Genomic DNA, 14708 nt, shown 5'->3' on the forward strand with positions numbered 1-14708 from the left:
TGCGGATGATGATCTCCTCTGCCACAGACCTGCCCTTCCTCTGCCAACATCCCCTTGTCCACCAGGACAAGAGACTAATGGAAGCGGTTGGTGGCAGGAGAGCTGGCAGGGATTTCAGAAGCTGTGCAATCCAGCCCTTTTATTTTGCAGAAGAGGAGGTAGGTGTGAGGCTTTGAGAGTAAATTCGAAAACGGGTCAAGCCCTGCGTACCGCTGATTCTGTTAAATACTGAAAGGTGCGGTTATAGGCTTTAGCGGTCACAGCAGAAAATGAGGGCCCAGGAGGTGGCCCAAGTCAGAACGAGGGTCGAAGTTTCCTGACTTGCCACCCAGGGCCACGAGGAGGCAGCATGGTGTAATGGCTGGAGCGCGAGCTTTGTCTTAGAGTCCCACCCGGGACGACTCCGAGCAAATGATCCCACTTTGGGGCTGCTTCCCCGTCCGTGCAACGTGGATCACGGCACCTACAAAGTGCACTTTGCAAATGTGAAAACACTACATCATTCCAAACATTTTCACTCAATGACAGTAACTTCCGCTCCTAGAGTCGGAATCTCCACCCCCCGGCCCCGCTTTGAATCCCCTGGAGTGAAAAAATACACGTGTATGGTTTTCTCGATACCCCGTAAAGAGACAGTAAGCCTCTTCAAGCAAAGAACGTTTTCATGTGTTGTGTAAATAAGCGTGGGGGACTTGGGAAGGTTGCAAACCGAGGGCGACACAGTGCACAGGGGCTAAAGGGAGCTAAGTTCACCTCCCGAAACAAGCCGCAGGTAGGCAAAGTAACTCCTCGGTGCACGGTGGCGGCCATCATCTCTTCCCGACCCCAGCCAGGCTGGCACCCTGCTTTTTTTTTCTCCTGCTAGTGGCGCCGATCCGCGCTTCCTCACCTCGTAGATCGTGGGCCTTTACGAAACAAATCGAAGCCTAAACGAGGATAGGACTGAAAAAAAAAAAATACCAAAACCGCAAGCCGGACTCACCCCTTCTCGCCTCGAGAACGCAGCCTTTCCGCAAAGCTAAGCGGACGAAAACTACAGCTCCTTTTAGCGATTAGGTGGGCGGCCCTGAAAAGGGCCTTTGGGGAACAAAGAGAGGACAAAGCGCAACACCCGCAGGAGCGCTTAGCCGCCAAAGCCGTACAGAGTGCGGCCCTGGCGCTTGAGAGCGTAGACCACGTCCATGGCCGTGACCGTCTTCCTCTTGGCGTGCTCCGTGTAGGTGACGGCGTCCCGGATCACGTTCTCCAAGAAGACTTTCAGCACCCCGCGGGTCTCCTCGTAGATGAGGCCCGAGATACGCTTGACACCCCCACGCCGAGCCAGGCGGCGGATGGCAGGCTTGGTGATGCCCTGGATGTTATCCCGGAGCACCTTCCTGTGCCGCTTGGCACCCCCCTTCCCCAGCCCTTTGCCTCCTTTGCCACGACCAGACATGACTACTGGAAACGGCAAACGCTCAAAGACGAACAATCCAGCCACGGCCCGCGAGACGTTTTATATAGGGTGCTGGCGGACCTCTTTGAAGACCTCAAGGGTCCAGAAGGGGGCGGTGGGAAACTGTCTCTGAGGCTCCGCCTCCCCCGGGCCTCGGGTCCCTTCTCATAGGACGGCAAGGGGCAGAGAGACAATCCGCAAACAGCAAGCGCGCCCTCTTCCCCCACAGCCCCCCCATTGTCTTTTATTTCATTCGGAAGAACGATGGATGATTCTTTTCAGGAAAAGCAGCTTAACTCCTCATTTTTCATTCTAATATGTTATGGAGGGGTGGATGGAAGCTTACTCAGGAACCCTATGGTGGCAACACAGGGCTGTTTATTCCTGTGAATTGCTTTTGTTGCCAATGAGTTGAGTTCTTGTTACTGAAGGTGGCAGTAAATCGATGACAGGGTTTTGCACTAGTGTCTTTTCTTCCCTCACCTATTAAGGATCCCCAAACGACCCCTTCCCTCGAGAGTCCCAAGATCCAAATGTCTTTCTTCTATTCCTCTCTCTCTACGTCCTCCACTTCACTTCAGACTGCTCAGATTCCTGGGAAGTGTTGATAGATGTTGATTTTAATCAAATCAGTACATCATTTGGGTAGTCCCGCCCCCCTCTTTAGGTTACACACCTTAGGGCAAGTAGTTTTCCTCTCCAGTCCTTGGACTAAGTAGTGGAGATTTTGGGGGCCGTCGGGGGAGGAGGGGGTGTCAGGTTGCCTTTAGATGCTATTTACATTTGAAAGCAGGGGTTCTTAACCAGAGAATCCTTGGCTCTTTTTTGAGACCTTTAACAACTGCATTTCCACCAGGCTGGTTTCCTTTGTAACGCTATGGATTTTCCTTTATTTACTTGAAAACATTTTGGCCGGACTGCCCAAGGGGCCAGGGCGAGAAGAGTTCAAGACCGCGAGCATTAAAGGCAAGCTGCAGCTCTCTGCCCCACATCCAGACCCGAGGGAGGGGCCTAAATAAAAACAAAAACAAACCAAAAAACAAAACCAAAACCAAAATCAAAGCCAAAAACAACCCAAACCCGGAACGCAACAACTGTTGTTTAGTTGTGTTTTGGTCGTGACCCCTTTGGAGGTTTTCTTGGCAAAGATACTGGAGTGGTTTGCCATTTCCCTCTCCAGCTCATTTTTACAGATTAGGAAACTGAGGCAAATATGGTTAAGTGACTTGCCCGGGCCAATAAGTATCTGAGGTCGTATTACACTTTATTCACTGCCACCCAGCTGCTCACCACTGGGAAAACGTCGTCCTTTAGAGCCTCCTAGCAGGTAACCACAACCACTCCTCTGCTCCATACTTCACCGGTAAAGTGAAAGAATCAGTCAGTCAGTCAGTCAGTCAATCAGTCAATAATCATTTATTAAGCGCTTATTCCGCGCCAAGTATAGTGCTGAGCTCCGGAGATACAAAGAAGGGCAAAAGATAGTCCCTGCCCTCAAGGAGCTTACTCTTTTTTTTTTTTCCCAAACGGTAACATAATAAAAAAGTAGCTGAAAACTGGGGGACAGGGATGGGGAGAGGCAGGCAGGAAGATGAGGGGTGGATGAGAAGGTACCCAGCTCGAGGTAGGACAGAGAAATACAGAAGAGTGCAGTAGAGGGGGAAATGAAGAGCTGGCTGGACCTCCGTGCCTCCTAAAATGGAGTTTCTGAGAGGAGCACTGAACCCTCCAAACCTAGGAAGGGCCAGAGGGTACTGATGAGGCATGAGTTGCTGGGCTGAAGTGATTGCCACCCAGCTCTCCTGCAAATAATTCTGAGCCTTAGGGAGATTAAAAAAAAAAAAGTTATCCATAGGAGAAAGAGTAGGGGTGGGCACATTCAGTGTCAAGAACACCAGCTAGATGGTGCATCTGAGTTCAAATGTAGCTTCATACGCTCACCGGGTGTAATCCTGGGCAAGTCTCTTGACCTCAACTGTGACAGGTTCTTATGAGGATTAAATGAGAGAATGTAGCGTACCTGGCATGCACTAGGAGCCTAAGAAGTGCTTATTTCCATCCTTCCTCAGACGTCCTGGGAAAATAACTGCTGCCTGTCTCAGTTTCCTGACCTGCAAAAGGGGATTATCTTGGCTCTGCCATTTAATACCAACCTCGGTGATCCTGGGCAAGTAACTTTTTCCTCTCAGTGACACGAAGGTGTTGCCTGGAATAGATGACTTCAACCTGGTGGTGGGAGGTGGGGTGAGAGGAGGGAAGACAAAGGCGAGATCAGAGCCCTCCCGGGTTAGTTGGTTCTGCAGGCAGGCGGAACGGAGCAAGAGGCACATACCAAAGAAGCCACATTTGAAAGCTATAACAAGCCACCTTTCCTTGGAGGGGCCGCTTTCTTAAGAGAAATCCTTAGGAGAATTCTGATTGGTTCAAGTCTCTAATCCATTGATCTTGTCTGCAGTTTCCCCAGAAGACGCTAAGTCCCCTGGGGGTTAGGTAGGGGACTGTATTCCTTTTGCCTCTAAATCCCACTCTCCAAGTAATGGGCCTGGGGCCTAGTAGCTGCTTGAGAGGCTTGTTGGGTTTTACTGGGATATGGCTATTCCCCCCAAACCTCCGAGTCTCCTTTTACTTCCCTTGCTCCCCACATCCAATCAGGGTGCCTAGTCCTATAGATTCCACGTCTTTGACCCCTAGTCTGCCCCCGACATTTCCACTCACTGCCAACACAACAGTTGGGCTGCTGTAAGAAGGCGCTAACAGGTCTCCCTGACTTTGGTCATTCTCCTCTCCAAACCGGGCCTCATTTTACAGGGATGTCTGAGAAATTTTCCCAGTAACTGTCTATAGGATTTGGATTTGGATTGGGTTGAATTGGATTGAGAGCACCGTTGTGAAAAGCCTTCCTTCCTGCCTGCCTGCCTGCCTGCCTGCCTGCCTGCCTGCCTGCCTGCTTGCCTGCCTTCGTTCCTTCCCTCCCTTCCTAGAATAAAATGCACAAAACCTTCAACGGCTCTCCATTTGCCTATAGGAGGAATAGTAGCCTGATCTTCAAGGTCCTTGACCACCTGGCCCCAAGCTCACTTTCCAGTGTTGCTTCACCAAGCTGCAGTCCGATGCATGCTAAGTCCGTGACCATTTGGATTGCTTTTCTTCTCCTACCCTGTCCTCTCCTTCCCGGTATAGACTGTAAACTCCCCGAGGGCGGAAGAGGCTCTCTGGGTAATCTCTCCATCCCATCCCCCTCCCGCAGCGAGTGCCCCAGGGCTGTACCTGGCCCTTGATGAGCGATGGGGAAAAGTTGGAGTTGAAAAGAAGTGAAATGAACTGCAGAGCCCCGCCCCCAACCCCAATCCTGGGTTTTGTCCCGGTCTGAGGGCTCGAAATCCCAGGATTAGACTTTAGTAGGCCAGAATAGTGGCCCCAACCCCGATCGACTTCCGAAGTACGTGTGGGTCCGGGACAGACAATCCTCATTCCAATGGACCATTCCCATGGATGCCTATGCAGGGATCACCAGAGAGCCTGTGTTACTTCCCTCGCGGAGAAATGGGATTTCGGTGCAAATGTGGCGAGAAATTATTTCGGTTTTGTACGGACGAGAAGCCAAGAGTGTGCAGAAGAGTCCCCAGGAGAAAAGTGTCCCGGGAGCGAAGCGGTAATTTTCTAATTTAAAGGAAACACGGGGAGTTGCCTGAATTTGACCTGAGTTTTGCGGGTAGTTGGGGGGCTTGGGAAAGGCTGGGCGCCTAGGATTTGAGGTTGCGCGAAGAAAATGCACGGACCGTGAACCCCAAGGCTTCTCCCTTAAGTTCTGGATCGGAAGTGGGGGGCTGCGTGCGGGGTTTTGTTGTATTTTTCCCCTTTTTTAGGGGCAAGAAACACAACCGCGAAGGAGAGCAGAATGGCTGTAGGTGACTGAGAAGGCGGGCTGCGCAGGCAGAGCGCACCAATCACAGCGCGGCTCCCTTCTCTATATATATCCCCCGGCCAGGTCGGCCCAACTGTGGCGACTGTGTTGCTGTCGTGTTTTTGTTTACTTCTCTCTTCGCCTCTCTTTCTCACTCTTTGCGGTTCTCGTAGTCCGTGAGTGGGAAGGATGTCTGAGACCGCTCCTGCCCCGCCGGCCGCCCCCGCGCCTGCGCCCGCGGAGAAGACGCCGGTGAAGAAAAAGGCTGCGAAGAAGGCAGCCGGCACCGGCGGAGCGCGGCGCAAGGCTGCCGGGCCGCCCATCTCGGAGCTGATCACCAAGGCCGTGGAGGCTTCCAAAGAGCGCAGCGGCGTGTCTCTGGCCGCTCTGAAGAAGGCGCTGGCGGCTGCCGGCTACGACGTGGAGAAGAACAACAGCCGCATCAAGCTGGGGCTCAAGAGCTTGGTGAGCAAGGGCACCTTGGTGCAGACGAAAGGCACCGGCGCGTCAGGCTCGTTCAAGCTCAACAAGAAAGCTCCGGCCGCTGAGGGCAAAGGCAAGGGCAAGAAGGCTGCGTCGGCCAAGGCCAAGAAGCCCAGCGCTGCAGCCAAGAAGCCCAAGAAGGCCTCGGGAGCGGCGGCCAGCAAGAAGAGCGTGAAGAAGACGCCCAAGAAGGTGAAGAAGCCGGCGGCGGTGGGGGCCAAGAAGGCAGCCAAGAGCCCCAAGAAGCCCAAGGCTGCCAAGGCCAAGAAGGTGGCCAAAAGCCCGGCTAAGGCCAAGCTGGCTAAGCCCAAAGCGGCTAAGCCTAAGGCAGCCAAGCCCAAGAAGGCGGCGCCCAAGAAGTGAAGGCAATTTCTTCCCACCGTGCCCCCCCCCCCCCCCCCGGCCTCTTTTACACGCAAACTCAAAGGCTCTTTTCAGAGCCACCCCATAGATCTCAAAAGAAAGATGCTGAACACGTGCACAATGTGCCCGGTTCCTTTTTTCTGGGTTCCTTCTGGTGGTGGGTGGGGAGGGTGACGACAAACGCTTCGAGGGAGGGGGGAAAGGGAGGGAAACGGGAAAGAAGCTACCCACCCCCCCAAATAAGTATAACAACCACGCCCCTCCCCTCAGTCCTGCTTTTTTCAGTACGCTTCTTTTAGTAACCCCCCCCTTTTTTTTTTTTTTTGGCCTCCCACCACGTTCCACGTGGCGTCACGTGACTGCGCGTTCCCCTATTACTGAGGAAGGGCCACGGTGTGGGAGGCAGGGTAAGAAAGCAAGGGGCACGAGGAAAGGGGTGTGGAAAGCAGTCGGGGTTTGTCTTTTTTTTGAGTTGGTGAGTGGCTGGAGTTGAAAACCAAGCGGGTGGCCGGTTTTCTACTCGCTACGCCACGGTGCTGCTCAAAAGGGGAACCAGCGTACGTGAGAATACAGCTACTTTTTCCGAAACAGTGGGTGGCTCTGAAAAGAGCCTTTGGTGGTTTAGCTTTTTAAGATTTCAAGCCCTCTCCCCGCGGATGCGGCGAGCCAGCTGGATGTCTTTGGGCATGATGGTCACGCGCTTGGCGTGGATGGCGCACAGGTTGGTGTCCTCAAACAGCCCGACCAGGTAGGCTTCGCTGGCCTCCTGCAAGGCCATCACGGCCGAGCTCTGGAAGCGCAGGTCGGTCTTGAAGTCCTGGGCGATCTCGCGCACCAGCCGCTGGAACGGCAGTTTGCGGATCAGCAGCTCGGTGGACTTCTGGTAGCGGCGGATCTCCCGCAGGGCCACGGTGCCGGGCCGGTAGCGGTGAGGCTTCTTCACGCCGCCGGTAGCCGGCGCGCTCTTGCGGGCGGCCTTCGTAGCGAGCTGTTTGCGGGGCGCCTTGCCACCGGTAGACTTACGAGCGGTCTGCTTCGTACGAGCCATGGTAACAGAACAGAGAACTCCGCTTCCCGACAACCAAACAACTACAGAGAAAGCCCACCACACTCGCCTATATTTATATCGACGAGAACGTTCTGATTGGAACGTTCAAAAGCCCTGCGCCCGAAGGAATTGGTGGAGAGGCAACCCTTCCCGCCCTCTAAATTCCGAGCGATTTCATTGGATAGCGTGAGGCCGCTTCTCTCACTTCCTTCTGGGCTCAGTCCGCTCACTTCCCTTTGTTCTTTTTTTTCTCCTCCCCGGACCCCCGTTTCCTCTCGCACCCCTAGCCTAGCCCCTTCTTAACTCGGCCCTTGCGCGGTGCGCACACGCTCACCTGTTTTAATTATTTTCGCCGTTTCAGCTTGGGACTTTTTTTTTTTTGCGGGATCACAGGCTTCTCTTTTATCAGTCAGTCCGTTTGTCTCTGAGTCCTCTCTTATTTTACGTTGGACTTTCACATTTGGAACATTCTATCGACTCTCTTCCCGCCACCGGTACCGAGCCCGTTCACCGGCCTGGAAGACCCGGAGAGTATTTTTAACTCCGGACCTTCTCCCAGCTGGATCTCTGCCTGTCCTCTCCCTCCAATTCCACCCCCTCCCGCCTTCCAAGATCTTCCCATTCCGAGCCCTGATTTTCTCAACATCAAAAAAAAAAAATACATCAATTAAAATAAAACTTATTGTACTCCTATGGCTCACTTTGGCTTGCAGTTTAAGTTTTCTATGGTTTTGCTGGAAAAGATGAGAAATGAAGGCTCTGGTAGGTCCCCCGGAGCCTGACAATGTGTTCCCTGTCCTCCCTGGTGGTCTAGCTCACAATTCTGGGAGCCTCGTCATCAGGTGGGCCCTCTGCTTGTCTATGGAGGAGCTGCTCTTTGCCTGAGTGGACTGGGTGCCTACTGCACACCCGAACCAAATGACAGGTGCCTTCAGATCAATTCCACGCATATTTTAATAAGCGCCTACCTTTTCCAATGAGCTGTGGGGTTTACACGTTGGCCATGCAAAGACACTCGGCCCCCCGGCCAAAAAAAAAAAAAAAAGCGATTCTTGCACTTTAGGACTCCACTGGGGCTTCGGTAGCGGGAGGAGAGGGGAAGCCGAGGGATACAGCTTGTCCAAGTAGAAAGAACTAACTTTGAGGAGGGAAAGCTAGAGCAATCGGGTCGGGCTTAACAGAAACTGAACTCCAGGTGAAGATAAAGATTCTGTGGAACGACCCTGCGTGAAGACCAAAGAGACCGGACAGAGGTGGAATATCATTAGAAGTCTGTGTTTTAGGCGAGAGGCAAAAGGAAACGGTTGAAGGTTTGGGGACCGGGTGGCCTCATGCTTCAGCAAGATTATTCCCGAAGCTGTTAGGAGGATGGGTGGCTGGATGCAGGAAGACCAAGGACACAGATGTTGTTTGTGTGGTGATATATTGAGGACAATTTGGACTGGGGGCGGGGAGAGCGGTTAAAGGAGAGGGAAAAGAGGTATTAGGAACCTCCGTGACTGGGCTGGGGGGAAACAAGGAGCGAAAAGAGACCAGAGTTGGGAACTCAGTCGTTGGTGAACAGGTTATGGACAGGGAGTGAGCAAGCTAGGAGCCCAGGGAAAGAGATGAAGGCTGGATTTCTAGGTGTGTGAGTTTGCTGTGTTAAGGGACGTGAGGGGTGAGGGGGGACACACACGCCCGGAACAGCCTCGGACAGACATTCAAGCTTAGAGTTCCGGAGGTAGTCGATGATGCAGCGGCACAAGGGAAACCGAGGAAGGCTCGGCCCGGTAGGAAGAGAACCCGGAGAGACCGAGTGTTTCAAACGCTTCTCATTGCCACCTCACTTGTACGTTAAAAATTGGCCTGACTGAATCGGACCTGCTGGAGCGCCCGTTGTTACAAACTCTCCCTTTTCCCGAGTAAGCCCCTTTCTGTGAAGGTGACCCGTGACTTCCCTGTCTCAAGTTATGAGGCCTTTGGGGGCAGAGGTAGCCTAGCCTCCACTCTTAAGATTGAGTACTTCTTCTCCCCAAAGCTACGAGGTTGCCTAAAAGCACTGGCAGCCACAACCAGCCCGGATTTTCCGGAGCAGACCCGACGCGTGTCATCAGCTCTTTGTTTGAAACGGTGGGTGGCTCTGAAAAGAGCCTTTGGTTTCTGCCTGGCAGACGAGTCCCGCGTTTCCAGACCGTCCGTCCGTCAGCAGTGCTGGCTTACTTGCCCTTGGCTTTGTGGTGACTCTCGGTCTTCTTAGGCAGCAGCACGGCCTGGATGTTGGGCAGAACGCCGCCCTGGGCGATGGTCACCTTACCCAACAGCTTGTTGAGCTCTTCATCATTGCGGATGGCCAGCTGCAGGTGGCGAGGGATGATGCGAGTCTTCTTGTTGTCCCGAGCCGCATTGCCCGCCAGCTCGAGGATCTCGGCTGTCAGGTACTCGAGGACGGCGGCCAAGTACACCGGTGCGCCGGCGCCCACGCGCTCAGAGTAGTTGCCTTTGCGGAGTAGGCGGTGCACTCTGCCCACCGGGAACTGCAGGCCAGCCCGGGAAGAGCGGGACTTGGCTTTGGCACGAGCTTTGCCTCCCTGCTTTCCGCGGCCAGACATGGTGGAGAGAGAGGCAGGCGGCGACTACGACGACTTCCTCGAAAGCGGCAAGAGACGAGAGATGAAGTGCCTTCCACTCAAGACCGAACCTATTATCCTGTAACGCGGTAGGCTAAACGGGGCTATCCGATTGGTTCCAAACGTCTTTGGACGAACCAGCCAATGGAGAAGCAGATTTGGGATCTTGTCATTTACATATGCCCTTCCCACCCGGGGGCGGGCTTACCAGGCCTCGTCCAATCAGAACGAGGACTCCGTCATCCCTCATTTGAATATGAGCCCTACAAATATTCTCAAGTTAATGCTGGTCTTTTCATTCCTTCTCCGGATCGCAGACGCACTGGTGAAGTCCTTGCAGCCATGCCTGAGCCCGCCAAGTCCGCGCCCGCTCCCAAAAAGGGCTCCAAGAAAGCAGTTACCAAGGCCCAAAAGAAGGACGGTAAGAAGCGCAAGCGCAGCCGCAAGGAAAGTTACTCCATCTACGTGTACAAGGTGCTGAAGCAGGTCCACCCCGACACCGGCATCTCGTCCAAGGCCATGGGCATCATGAACTCCTTCGTCAACGATATCTTCGAGCGCATCGCCGGCGAGGCGTCCCGCCTGGCGCATTACAACAAGCGCTCCACCATCACCTCCCGGGAGATCCAGACGGCCGTACGCCTGCTGCTGCCCGGGGAGCTGGCCAAGCACGCCGTGTCCGAGGGCACCAAGGCCGTCACCAAGTACACCAGCTCCAAGTAGACTGGAGACCTAGGGCTGCCTGACGTCCCGATACATACACAACGGCTCTTTTCAGAGCCACCTACTTGTCTCTGCGAGAGAGCTGACACTCGAGTTTTCCGCAGTGGACTCTTTGTCCTCCCGAGGTCCGGGTGGGGCGGGGAAAAAAAAGCAAGTAAACTACCGATCCCCAGCTGCTCTCAAGCCCGGGGCTCGGTTCTGGGTGCCCGGGAGAGATGGCTGTTGCCTAGCCCCTGTTCTGCCTCTTTCCTTTGCCCACCACCCCTGTAGCCAGACATCGTTGCCCCAGGCCTTCAAATCAGGCGTGCTCCTCTTTGCTCTTCGCGCGCATAAGAACCAGCCTAAGAGCTGCTAGCGCTCTATCTAGTTTGCAAATGCCTCCGGGATAGGTCCGCCTGCGCGCGCCCGAGGGAGACTCGGACGCGACTCTCGGTTCGGGTACAATTCGCCGCGGGGACTCGGTTCTAGAGCCCCTCTCCCTCCCTCCCTCCCTTACTTGGGACTTGCTACTCACACCCCAAATGCAAACTCGCCGACAGCTTCGGGGAGTGCGGATAACGCCGGGGCGGGGGCTAGAACTGGCTGGGCAAAACTGAAACTCGGGATCGGCTCGGCCAGCTGCACTCACTCAATTTAATTCAACTTGCGCGGTTTTCTTCTTTTCTGCTAATCGCTTTACCAGTTTCTAGGCTACTTCCCCAGGAAGGCGCGGGGAGCGGCCGGCGGGGCGGGGAGGGGGGGACAGGGGGGCGGTTGCCGAGGCGGGGAGAGGTGCTCTCTGGGGTAAGTTACTGAAAGCAAGATTTAAACATTTTTAAAGGCGGCAAAAGAAGCCGAAACACCCACCTTGTCCTCTGCGACCTTCCTCACATCCAGCCGAGGAGGCCAGAACGGCGTTGATAAAGAAACCAAAAGTTAAAATTTTTAAGATATACAAAAAGTCGTTTTCGAGTGGGAAGCGGCGGCTGGGGCCGGAGGTTCGGGGGGGGGGGGGCGGTGAGGGAGGACAGGGGATCAGGGAAAGCTTCCCTCCCCTCTGCTCCTTCCCACCTCCTCCCTCCCCACCGTGTCCAGGACTCCTGACACACTTTTTAAAGTTTAATCTTCATCTTTAACATTGTCTCCTCCTCTTTCTTAAGTCCAGAAGGGTAGGGAGGAGGGTGTGCGGCGGAGTGGGGTGGCCTGCTTCCTCTGGAAGACAGCTATCCGGGAACCAATACCTTGAAGTTGGACTGCGCTGTCAGCATTGGGCTGGACTTTCATAGGTGGGTCTTTCTTTCAGGAGGCCCAGTTGCCAGGGTCTAAGTCATACGGTGTCCCTGGTGAAGGATTCCCCAAAAGACTTGTCAGTTGGATCTAGTAGGGTTTGGTAGGGCCTCAAGAAACCTAACATCAGCCTTCCAGTAATTAGGTGGTGCAGTGAGTGGCACCATCCCTGGAGTCAGGAAGACCTGAGTTCAAATCTGGCCTCAGACACTTGACACTCTACTAGCTGTGTGACCTTGGGCAAGTCACTTAACCCCCAGTTGCCTTGCCCTCTCCCCTCCAAAAAAATATATATATATAGATTAGTTTCATTTTCCATTTTTGAAACTTCATAGAATTTCAGTCTATATATCTTCTGCTGTTTTCTATCCTTACCTAAATCTTAAACCTGGTATAAGAATATTTTAAAATGTGAATGTCCAACTATAAAATAAGTTCATCTGCCTTTTAAAATTATCAGACAGTTACCTTAGTAAAGGAGAAAAAAATTTGCTTTTACCACTATCTCATACAATTTTGTGCAAAAATCCAAATTTAAGATCTATTTACCAAAGTATAATAAATTTTGGAAACCAATTATACACATCTGTATATAATTCTTAGAGTAATCAATCTTATTCTGTTACTTTTCTCTAAATTTTGCTTTCCTATTGAATTAGACATCTATCACATTAAATCTTTGTCTAATCATTTTCTCCTTTTGGAGCATGTTATCTCTATATTATATTTATCCGTGGAATATAGGTCAAAATTGTAAGTTATTCATTCTTGCATCCCATTATGGTAACTCAGAGATGTTCCAATATCCATCTATAACCTAATATATTTAGCATTGTACTTACAGAATTTCTTGATAATATAAACTTCTTATAAAAGCGAAAGAGGGACAATGTCACATATCTTAACAGAAGGAAGGAATTTCCTTAGCTCTGTTTGATTCCAGTCATGAGTCATGTTTGACAGGCCAGTCATACAGTCACTGCATGCTGAAAGCAGGGCTTAGGAGTAATCAGGTGGGGAATTTTCCTCTTTCAGAAAGGAAATAGGGAAATTGGGAAATAGTCAGGAAAATCCTACTTAGGACTTGTCCAAGGTTGTCTTTAAAACATTTCCCGGGCCCAGACATCCACCTTTAAAGTTCTCAGCCGATAGCGCGTATCATTCTACTATTGGCTTTATGACACCCATCCCTGTAATCACAGCTTAAAACAATAGTAAATTGCAGTCCCATAAAGTCTTAGATAGCAAATAAATATGGGCTATTATCCTTCAGATAGGACCACCCAAAATTTGATTGAGCATTAATTATCAAATCAAGTTACATAACTTTTCTGTCTTCTAAAATGCTTCCTCACACTCTTTCAACATACTTAAACCATCTAAAACTAGTACAAAGGTATCCAGAGTAATTATCTAGGGACAGGAGGGGCTTGGACAACCCCCATTTGTCCCCAAACCTTCTTATCTGGTTTTCATATTTCCAAACAAACCTTTATGTATCTCTCCAAATCTCTCAAACCCATTATTCAGCCTATCTTTACATTCCAACCATAAGACAAGATCGCTCATAAGTTATTACTCTTCACTAACGTAACTACTGTACTGGAATTCCATTCCAGCTTAAACAAAGCAAAGAGGTTGATGACTAACCCCACAGGTTGGTGGATTTATGTCCTTGTTTCACAAGCTTGTTTATTCTTCCCTAATTATACTCATTCTTGAAGAATAAGGCACTTCAGGAATTAAATCTTTTACATATGATAAGTTCAAACACTAATTTTAACTCTTGCTTAGGCCATGGGATGACTACAAATTCAGAGTAGGTTTTCTAAAAAATCGCACAAGAGACTTTTTTCAGAACATCCCTTCTAAAAGTATTTCCCCTTCTTAAAAAAAAAAAGTTTAAAACTTTATCTTGATATGAAGAGGAACAATCACTAAATTTTTCTGAAGAAAATTGGTTGGAAAGTTTTAAAATGATAGACATTTCTTTCTCCTTAAAGCAAAAATAAACCTTTAAACATTGCAATTCATTAAAACTAAGTTGGTACAAAACATCCTCATTCTCAAAGTATTATATAGAATTCCTAGATATTACGAAGTTCCTTGGTCAAAAAAGTGTTGTAATGGAGAGGACACTTAGTTTCTACGGGTCAAGAAAAACATACCCAATTAAATTAGCCTTTTCACAATAACAAAGTTTACCAGGCCTTCCCTTAGATGAAACAGGTTTGAAAAGCACACCCCTATTTTTTTGCACAATCCTTAATCTAACATATAACATCTTAATATAACACAAGAGTTGCTTTTGAAACAATATTGCTGATACATCTGTTTGCCAAATTACACAATCTAGAAACGTAACAATGCCCTAAATATTATTAGGTATTTTAAAACTTGAAACAACCCATTATCAATTTAGGTGAAAGCATTTCTAAATCACTTTGCAGAAAGAATCATCTTATCATTAATATATTGAAACTATAACTTTAAACCATCATAACAGACAATATTTTAAATAGAAATCTGCTCTCATTGTAAATACCAGTATTATTAGTTGTTTATAATCAAATATAATAGTTTCAAATTATCACATTTTTATCACACCCCTTTTTAAAAACTCAATTCCCAGATTAAAATTGCTATAATACCATTTCTACCACACAATGGTCTTCTCAAATTTCACAATCTAAGAGAATTTTCAAAATACAATATAATTTTAGAAATACAGAAACAATAAACTTCAGATGGCATCAATTGCATATCCAGATTATCACATATAGAGATTATTTAACTTATTACTTGCGGTATTTAAAAACCACTTCAAAGTTAACAATTACATTAAAAGAGTAATGTTGTTTCTAACATATGACAGTC

General features: G+C 50.1%; 4 protein-coding genes across 4 annotated transcripts; 2 read left to right on the forward strand and 2 right to left on the reverse strand.

The window, feature by feature from the left end:
* Nucleotides 1-1123: 1123 nt before the first annotated feature.
* Nucleotides 1124-7233, reverse strand: LOC118855991 (histone H3-like). Its single transcript, XM_036766041.1, has 3 exons — nt 6905-7233; nt 4434-4444; nt 1124-1440 (listed from the first exon to the last, which is right to left on the reverse strand). Exons 1-3 carry the CDS (start codon nt 7231-7233, stop codon nt 1124-1126), a joined length of 657 nt encoding a protein of 218 aa, XP_036621936.1.
* Nucleotides 5445-6300, forward strand: LOC118855989 (histone H1.4-like). The gene has a single exon (XM_036766039.1). It carries the CDS (start codon nt 5529-5531, stop codon nt 6183-6185), a length of 657 nt encoding a protein of 218 aa, XP_036621934.1. The 5' UTR covers nt 5445-5528; the 3' UTR covers nt 6186-6300.
* Nucleotides 7234-9431: 2198 nt separating the features above from the next.
* LOC118855995 (histone H2A type 1-like) lies at nt 9432-9824 on the reverse strand. The gene has a single exon (XM_036766044.1). It carries the CDS (start codon nt 9822-9824, stop codon nt 9432-9434), a length of 393 nt encoding a protein of 130 aa, XP_036621939.1.
* Nucleotides 9825-10181: 357 nt separating this feature from the next.
* On the forward strand, nt 10182-10565 carry LOC118856000 (histone H2B type 2-E). The gene has a single exon (XM_036766049.1). The coding sequence runs from the start codon at nt 10185-10187 to the stop codon at nt 10563-10565; it is 381 nt and encodes a 126-aa protein (XP_036621944.1). The 5' UTR covers nt 10182-10184.
* Nucleotides 10566-14708: the final 4143 nt, after the last annotated feature.

The sequence above is a fragment of the Trichosurus vulpecula genome, chromosome 7 (assembly GCF_011100635.1).
Source record: "Trichosurus vulpecula isolate mTriVul1 chromosome 7, mTriVul1.pri, whole genome shotgun sequence".
Classification (NCBI taxonomy): Eukaryota; Metazoa; Chordata; class Mammalia; order Diprotodontia; family Phalangeridae; genus Trichosurus; species Trichosurus vulpecula.

Bases quoted from the DNA above. Each gene is read 5' to 3' on its own strand.
- LOC118855989 (XM_036766039.1), top strand. From the start codon at position 5,529: ATGTCTGAGACCGCTCCTGCCCCGCCGGCCGCCCCCGCGCCTGCGCCC.
- LOC118855991 (XM_036766041.1), bottom strand. From the start codon at position 7,233: ATGGCTCGTACGAAGCAGACCGCTCGTAAGTCTACCGGTGGCAAGGCG.
- LOC118855995 (XM_036766044.1), bottom strand. From the start codon at position 9,824: ATGTCTGGCCGCGGAAAGCAGGGAGGCAAAGCTCGTGCCAAAGCCAAG.
- LOC118856000 (XM_036766049.1), top strand. From the start codon at position 10,185: ATGCCTGAGCCCGCCAAGTCCGCGCCCGCTCCCAAAAAGGGCTCCAAG.